This window comes from Salvelinus sp. IW2-2015, unplaced genomic scaffold (assembly GCF_002910315.2).
Source record: "Salvelinus sp. IW2-2015 unplaced genomic scaffold, ASM291031v2 Un_scaffold986, whole genome shotgun sequence".
NCBI classification, from domain to species: domain Eukaryota; kingdom Metazoa; phylum Chordata; class Actinopteri; order Salmoniformes; family Salmonidae; genus Salvelinus; species Salvelinus sp. IW2-2015.
In genome coordinates this window covers 29,349-39,135 of record NW_019942672.1, presented here as the reverse complement: position 1 = coordinate 39,135, position 9,787 = coordinate 29,349, and the positions used below count along the sequence as shown (strand labels likewise).

Here is a 9,787-nt window from a genome sequence, read left to right as displayed (position 1 = left end):
TGGAAAATAATGAATATACTCCGGATACACATGATGTGTTGTTTCCAACATTAGGGCTGTTTTCCTAAAGAGTTAAATCAGCTTGGTGTTTTGGTTTCCTTAGCCACGATATACTAAACGATGTATTGCAATACTGGCATCTTCTGGCCTAGTGTTGTGTGTTGTGTGTCTATGTGTGTGCTGTGTGTGCTATGTCTATGTGTGTGTGTGTGTGTGTGTGTCTTGTGTGTCGTGTGGTGTGGTGTTGTGTGTGTGTGTGTGTTGTGTCTAGTGTGTGTCAACAGGGATTCCCCACTAGAGCCACTAATGGACCGGGATAGGGGGGTTGGGGGGAGGGAGAGGAAAGAGAGCTATGTGAGAATTGTTTATCTATAAGAAGAATACTGCATGTTGTGAATAAGAGAGAGAGAAAGAGAAAAGAGCCGCGGAGAGAGGGAAGTGTGAAGGAGGTGTGGTGTGTATAGGAACCATTTAAAGACTATATACAGAGGGTGTGTGTTGCATAGGAACCATTTTAAAAGACTATGTAATAGTGGTGTGTGTGTATAGAACCATTTTAAAGACTATGATACTAGAGGGTGTGTGTGTATAGGAACCATTTTAAAAGACTATGTAATAGTGGTGTGTTGTGTATAGGAACCATTTTAAAATACTGTGCTAGTGTGTGTGTGCTGTGTGTTGTGTGTGTGTGTGTGTGTGTGTGTGTGTGTGTGTGTGTGTGTGTGTGTGTGTGTGGTGTATCAAATTAAACTTTATTGTCGCGTATACACAGATTGAAGATGTTATTGCAGGTTGCAGTGAAATGTGTGTTTTGTAGCTCCAACAGTGCAGGAATAATACCTAGCAATAGTTCTGAGCGCGTTTTTAAACAACTAATTGACTGACGTCGGTTACATTTTTTTAAATATTCCATTTATTTTGTAAATATTTTTTTGCGGGGTGAGATCAAGGGGCACATTTTCTCAGTTTCTCTAGTGATGAATCAGATCAAGCCCAAACTGTGTGATGCTTAGTAGGGAGTGGTTAGTTTCCAACAGGCCAAAATGCTACATTAGTTTAGCGCTAAAAAACTGTGGTCATTAACTACAATTGACCATAATCCATTGCATGCCTACTTGTCCGGTCTGCTCTTTTATGCCTTACGATATGAACGATCGAGGATTAGAGAGCAGTTGCTTCACAAGGTATCTCTACCTGAAAATACATTGACTAAGTGATGATAGTTGGTATTCAGCAGTCATAAAAGTATGTCTTATTTACTTTTGAAGAACTACTAAAATAGTGACAGCAGCTCTTATCAAGATGAGACAATGACTGTGAATTAAATAATAAAGTCATTCAAATAAAACCAAATGTAAATAACCACAACAACTGAAATATTTTATTAAAGTAAAGTAAATCTGAATGAGTGATGGTTAATAATGATGCAGTACTGGGCAGTCACTACCCATCATCGGACTTTACTAATAGTGTTATTCTGTGTTGTTACAGCATTCAATGCACACAATGCAATAGTGCATTTGTCTAAACCGAAATCTGTGATTATTTAGTAATAATGAAAACCGAAAACGAACCCGACATCAAAACAGCACTAATCGCTCAGCCACTACTAGCAACACAAAAACAATACAAACATAATCCCAAAAAGTCCAAAAGAAATTAATAAATAAAAGGTGTATAGACAGTACATGAATACAACATTGAGACAGCCAGTATTATATGATGTGCCCATTGACTAGAATACAAGTAAAATACATATATATAGTGTGTGTGTGTGTGTGGTTGTGTTGTGGTGTGTGATGTGTGTGTGTGGGTGTGTTTGTGTGTGTGTGTGTGTGGTGTGTCTCTCTCTCACTACTCACCAACGTCACTGGGCAGTTCTGCAGGTCATTCTGGGGACTCTCTGTTGTGTGGGTCAATGTTTAGTTATCACCACATCCTCCAACGACCTGCTACGCACTCTCTGAGAGAAGAAGCACAGGTGTCAGCACACACACACACCTCAACCCTGTTGTTACTTCCTCCTAAACAGTTTGGAGATAAACATCTCCATGTCAGGGTTTTTAACGGATTCATTTGTTTTTTATTGGTCCCAGTACTCGATACAGTGCTGCAAAATATTTCACAAGGTCAATATAATACCCTAACTCCTAACTCCTAAACTCTAACCCTACTGTCTATACCTGTCTTTTTACTTGATGTTATTTCGTTACTTACCTATTGTTCACCTAATACCTTTTTTTGCACTTATTGTTAGAGCCTGTAAGTAAGCATTTCACCTGTAAGGTCTACACCTGTTGTATTCGGCGCACGTGACAAATAAACTTTGATTTGATTGATTAAGTCACACAGAACTGTTTTATTAGCAGTAACCCACGTGCTTGTCTATTGTACCAATATAGATAGATGACAAGTACATTTTAAAAACTACAGTCATCACACAACTTAAACTCATACACAACGTATAAATATAACACAAATGAAAAAACAAATAGAAATATTCCCTGCATAGTTGCTGTGCGTGATAGTTACAAAACCATACTATATGTCTGCAGTGGTGATAGTTACAAAACATACTATTATGTCTGCCAGTGGTGATAGTTGATACAAAACCATACTATAATGTCTGCTGTGTGATAGTTACAACCTACTATATGTCTGCTGTGCTGATAGTTACAAACCATACTATTATGTCTGCTGTGTTGCAGTTAACAACCATACTATTATGTCTGCTGTGTGACAGTTACAAACATACTATAATGTCTGCTGTGTGATAGTTACAAACCATACTATTATGTCTGCTGTGTGATAGTACAAACATACTATTATGTCTGCTTGTGCTGATATTTACAAAACATACTATTATGGTCTGCTGTCGGGTGATAGTTACAAACCATACTATATGTCTGCTGTGGCTGATAGTTACAAAACCATAGTATTATGTCTGTGTGTGATAGTTACAAACCAACTATTATAGTCTGCTGATGCTGATAGTTACAAACCATACTATTATGTCTGCTGTGCGTGATAGTTACAAACCATACTATTATGTTCTGCTGTGGTGATAGTTACAAACCAACTACTCAGTATAGCTTCACATACTATTATGTCTGCTTGTGGTGATAGTTACAAACCATACTATAATGTCTGCTGTGGTGACAGTTACCAAACCATACTATTATGGTCTGCTGTGGTGATAGTTACAAACCATAGCTATAATGTCTGCTGTGGTCATAGTACAAACATCTATTATGTCTGCTGTGGTGATAGTTACAAACCATACTATTATGTCTGCTGTGTGATAGTCTACAACCATACTATAATGTCTGCTGTGGTGACAGTTACAAAACCATACTATTATGTCTGCTGGTGTGATAGTTCAAACAACTATTATGTTGCTGGGGGACATTAACCATACTATTATGTCTGCTGTGGTTGATAGTTACAAACCATTACTATTAGTCTGCAGTGGTGATAGTTTACAAACCAATACTATTATGTCTGCTGTGCGTGATAGTTACAAACCATACTATAATGTCTGCTGTGGTGACAGTTACAAACCATACTATAATGTCTGCTGTGGTGACAGTTACAACCATTACTATTATGTCTGCTGTGTGATAGTACAAACCATACTTTATGTCTGCAGTGGTGATAGTTACAAACCATATATTATGTTCTGCTGTGGTGATAGTTACAAACCATACTATAATGTCTGCACTGCTGACAGTTACAAACCATACTATAATGTCTGCTTGGTGATAGTGACAAACCATACTATTATGTCTGCTTGTGGTGATAGTTACAAAACCATACTATTATGTCTGCAGTGGTGATAGTTACAAACCATACTTATTATGTCTTGCTGTGCTGATAGTTTACAAACCATACTATTATGTCTGCAGTGGTTGATAGTTACAAAACATTACTATTATGGTCTGCTGGGCTGATAGTTACCAAACCATACTATTATGGTCTGCAGTGGTGATAGTTACAAACACATACTATTATGCTCTGCTGTGGTGATAGTTACAAACCTACTATAATGTCTGCTGTGGTGATAGTTACAAACCATACTATTATGTCTGCTGTGGCTCAGTATAGCAGGTGTGTATCGGGTGTGTGTATCGGGTGTGTGTGTGTGTGTGTGTTCTGTGTGTGTGTGTATTGGTGTGTGTGTGTGGTGTATCTCGGTGTGTGGGGGGTGGATTCTTTACATGTCACTTTTGGTCGTGGACAGTCTGGGATATTGGAGGCTCTCATATACACAATGACATAGTTGACGCACACACACACACACACAAATCACGTTAGATGAGCAAGCATACAGGCACAGACACACACAGTCATATACAATATGTCACAGTGGTGGCTGAGGAGGCTTCCATGGCTGCATCTGGTCAATTATGCGGTGCAGTTAGAGAGGGTCTTGTCACTGGCACAGTGGGTGATAAAGTACTGCTACCGTCAGTATGACACACACACACACACCACACAACACACACCACACACACACACACACACACCACAACACTCCCTCCTCCCTCCCTCCCTCCCTCGATCTTGAAATCCTGCAGCCTTGGAACTAATTCATGCAGAGTCCGTATTCCACACCCTTGTGACTTTTTCTACATTTTGTTGTGTTACAAAGTGGATTAAAATGGATTTAAATTTACATTTTTTGTCAACGATCTACACAAAATTAGTATAGAACATCAAAGTGAAAGAGAAAAATAAGACCCATAAATATTCTTGATTAAATAAGTATTCAACCTCCAATAATTGTTAGAATCACCTTTGTCAGTGATTACAGCTGTGGAGTCTTCTGGTAAGTCTCTAAGAGCTTTGCACACCTGGATTGTACACATTGTAAGATACATTGCAAGACAGACATTTTCAATTTTCAAGTCTTGCCATAGCTTTTTCGAGGCAAATTTAAGTATCAAAAACTATAAAAGGCCACTAAGGAACAACGATCAATGACGTCTTGGTAAGCCAACTCCTGTGTATTATTTGGCCTGTGGTTTTAGCAATGCTGCTGAAGTGAACTTTCTCCAGTGCTGTTTGAAAAGCAGACTGAACCAAGTTCTCCTCCATTTTGCCTGTGCTTATTCTATTCCTGTTCTGTGTTTATCCCAAAACAAAACTCATTAGTCCTTGCCGATGACATGATGCAGCCACCACCATGCTTTAAAAATATTGAAGAGTGCGTACGTCAGTGATGTGTGCGGTGGATTTGCCCCAAAAATTAACGCTTTATATTATAGAGACAAAAACGTCTAATTTCGTTGCCACATTTTTTTTGCAATATTACTTTAGTGCCTTATTGCAAACAGGATGCTGGATGTATGATACACCATCCAAGTGGTAATTAGTAACTGCACCATGCTCAAAGGGATAAGGCAGTTTGATGTCTAGTTGGCCTTCTTCTTTGCGAACCACTGGATAACCTGGTTCGTTGTGGTTGCAATCTGTGCTTAAAACTCACTGCTCGACCTCTACAGGTGTGGTAAAGAGATGGGTAGTCACTTAAAAATGATGATAACCCACTATTACTGCACACAGAGTCCATGCAATTATGTGCCTTGTTAAGTACATGTTTACTCCTGAACTTTAGCTCGCCCATAACAAAAAGGGTGAATGCCTCCCGAGTGGCGAAACTACAGAACCCGGGTTTCGATCCCAGCTGTGTCGCCAGCCGGGCCCAGCGAACGGCGAGACTCATGGGGCGGCGCAACAATTGCCCAGCGTCGTCGGGTCTGTAGTTCGCAACACTCGGGAGTGCATTCATCCCCTTTTGTTATGGCGAGCCTTAAAGTTCACAGGAGTTAAACAGTGTACTTAACAAGGCCACATAAGTTGGCATGGACTCTGTGTGCAGTAATAGTGGTTATCATCATTTAAATGACTACCCCATCTCTTTACCCACACACTGTTAAGGTCGCAGCAGTGAGTTTTTTAAGCACAGATTCAACCACAACGACCAGTTATCCAGTGAGTTCGCAAAAGAAGAAGGCCAATAGACATCAAATGCCTATCCCTTTAGGAGCATGGTCAGTTACTAATTACCTTTGGATGGCTGTATCAATACATTCCAGCATCCTGTTTGCAATAAGCACTAAAGTAATATTGCAAAAAAATGTGGCAACGGAATTAACTTTTTTTGTCTGAAACAAAGCGTTATTTTTGGGGCAAATCCACCGCAACACATCACTGATACACTCTCATATTTTTAAGCATGGTGGTGGCTGCATCATGTCATCCGGGCAAGGGACTAATTGGTTTTGTTTGGGATAAAAAGAAAAAGGAATAGAACTAAGCACAGGCAAAATGGAGGGAAACCTTGGTTCAGTCTGCTTCAAAACAGACACTGGGAGAAGAAAGTTCACCTTTCAGCAGCATTGCTAAAACCAACAAGGCCCAAATATACCACAGGAGTTGGCTTTACCAAGACGTCATTGATCGTGTTCCTTCAAGTGGCCTAGTTTATAGTTTTGACTTAAATTTGCTCGAAAAGCTAGGGCAAGGACTTGAAAATTGAAAATGTCTGTCTTGCAATGATTATCTTACAAATTGTACAAATCCAGGTGTTGCAGAAGCTCTTAGAGACTTGACCCAGAAAGACTCACAGCTGTAATCACTGACAAAGGTGATTCTAACATTATTGGAGTTGAATACTTATATTAATCAATATTATTATGGGTCTTATTTTTCTTTCACCCTTTGATTGTTGCTATACTATTGTTGTGTAATCGTTGACAAAAAAATGTAAATTTAAATCATTTTAATCCCACTTTGTAACACACAAAATGTTAGGAAAAAAGTCAAAGGGGTGTGAATACGGACTCTGCATGAATCAGTTCAAGGGCTGCAGGATTTCAGATGCGGAGGGAGGGAGGGAGGGAGGAGGGAGTGTGGTTGTGTGTGTGTGTGTGTGTGGTGTGTGTGTGTGTTGGTGTGGGTGTCATACCTGACAGGTAGCAGTATTTATCACCACACGTGCCGTGACAGGGACCTCTCTACTGCAACCGCATTAATTAGGGACCAGATCAGGCATGCCAAGGCCCCTTCCCCTCAGCCACCACTGTGGACATATTGTATTATGACTGTGTGTGTCTGTGCCTGTATGCTTGCCTCATCTACGTGATTTGTGTGTGTGTGGTGTGCTAACTATGTCCATTTGTGTATATGGAGAGCCTCCATTATCCCAGACTGTCACAGACCAAAGTGACAAGTAAAGATCCACCCCCCCCACACCCCGATACACCAACACCACACCAACCCAATACACACACACCACAGACACAACACACACACACACACCCGATACACACACCGATACACACCTGTCTACTGGAGCACAGCAGACATAATTAGATGGTTTGTAACTATCACCACAGCAAGACATTATAGTATGGTTTGTAACTATCCCACAGCAGACATAATAGTATGGTTTGTAACTATCACCACTGCAGACATAATAGTATGGTTTGTAAACTATCAGCCACAGCAGACATAATAGTATGGTTTGTAACTATCACCACTGCAGACATTAATTAGTATGGTTTTGTAACTATCAGCACAGCAAGACATAATAGTTATGGTTTGTAACTATCACCACTGCAGACATAATAGTATGGTTTGTAACTATCACCACAGCAGACATATTAGTATGGTTGAAACTATCACCACAGAGACATTATATATGGTTTGTAACTGCACCACTTGCAGGACATAAATTTAAAGTAGGTTTGTTAACTATTCACCACAGCAGACATAATAGTATGGTTTGTAACTATCACCACTGCAGACATAATAGTATGGTTTTAACTATCACCACAGCAGACATAATAGTATGGTTTTGTAACTGTCACCACAGCAGACATTATAGTATGTTTGTAACTGTCACCACAGCAGACATTATAGGTATGTTTGTAACTATCACCATAACCAGCAACATAATTAGTATGGTTGTATACTATCACCACTGCAGAACATAATAGTATGGTTTGTAACTATCCACCACAGCAGACATAATAGTATGCGTTTGTAACTGTCACCACAGCAGACATAATAGTATGCGTTTTAAACTATCAACCACAGCAGACATAATAAGTATGGTTTGTAACTGTCCACCCACAGCATACATGTATTAGTATGGTTTGTAACTATCACCACAGCAGACATTCAATTAGTATGGTTTTTGTAAACTATCACCACAGCAGAAACATAATGTATGGTTTAGTAACTATTACCACAGCAGACATTATTAGTCATGGTTTGTAACTATTCACCACAGGCAGACATAATAGTATGGTTGAACTGCCACCACAGCAGACATTATAGTATGTTTTGTAACTATCACCACAGCAGACCATAATAGTATGGTTGTAACTATCACCACTGCAGGACATATAGTATGGTTGTAACTATCACCACAGCAGACATAATAGTATGTTATGTAACTATCAGCCCACAGCAGACATAATAGTATTGGTTTGTAACTATCAGCACAGGCAGACATAATAGTATCGGTTTGTAACTATCACCACAGCAGACATAATAGTATGGTTTTGTAACTATCAGCACAGCAGACATAATAGTATGGTTTGAACTAATCACCACAGCAGACTATAATAGTTATGGGTTTTTGTTTAACTATAGCACCAGCAGACATAATAGGTATGGTTTTGTAACTATCACCACAGCAGACATAATAGTTAGGAGTTTGTAAAACATCACCCACAGCAACATTTATAGTTATGGGTTTGTAACTGTCACCACAAGCAGGACATACTATAGTAGGGTTTGTAACTGTCACCACAGCAGACATAATAGTATGGTTTGTAACTATCACCACAGCAGACATAATAGTATGGTTTGTAACTATCAGCACAGCAGACATTATAGTATGGTTTGTAACTATCACCACTGCAGACATAATAGTATGGTTTGTAACTATCACCACTGCAGACATAATAGTATGGTTTGTAACTATCAGCACAGCAGACTAATGCAGGGAATATTTCTATTTGTTTTTCTTCATTTTGGTGTATATTTATACGTGTGTATGGAGTTAAGTTGTGTGATGACTGTAGTTTTTAAATGTTACTTGTCAGTCTATCTATATCTGGTACAATAGACAAGCACGTGGGTTACTGCTAATAAAACAGGTCTGTGTGACTTAATCAATCAAATCAAAGTTTATTTGTCACGTGCGCCGAATACAACAGGTGTAGACCTTACAGTGAAATGCTTACTTACAGGCTCTAACCAATAGTGCAAAAAAAGGTATTAGGTGAACAATAGGTAAGATAAGAAATAAAAACATCAGTAAAAAGACAGGCTATAMACAGTAGGGTTAGAGTTAGGAGTTAGGAGTTAGGGTATTATATTGACCTGTGAAATATTTGCAGCACTGTATCGAGTACTGGGACCAATAAAAACACAAATGAATCCGTTAAAAACCCTGACATGAATACGTACGTGTTGGGTCTGACATGGAGATGTTTATCTCCAAACTGTTTTAGGAGGAAGTAACAACAGGGTTGAGGTGTGTGTGTGCTGACAACCTGTGCTTCTTCTCTCAGAGAGTGCGTAGCAGGTCGTTGGAGGATGTGGTGATACTAAACATTGACACCAACACACTAGAGAGTCCCCAGAATGACCTGCAGAACCTGCCCAGTGACGTGGTGAGTAGAGAGAGAGAGACACACACACACACACACACACACACACACACACACACACACACACACACACACACACACACACACACACACACACA

General features: G+C 39.5%; 1 protein-coding gene across 1 annotated transcript in view; it reads left to right on the top strand.

Moving 5' to 3' along the window:
- Positions 1-9,787, top strand: part of LOC112069323 (DENN domain-containing protein 1B-like) — a 205,428-nt gene that overhangs the window by 195,448 nt on the left and 193 nt on the right. Inside the window, 1 exon segment of the mRNA XM_024136630.2 lies at positions 9,591-9,692. Coding sequence (XP_023992398.2) covers positions 9,591-9,692 — 102 coding nt within the window.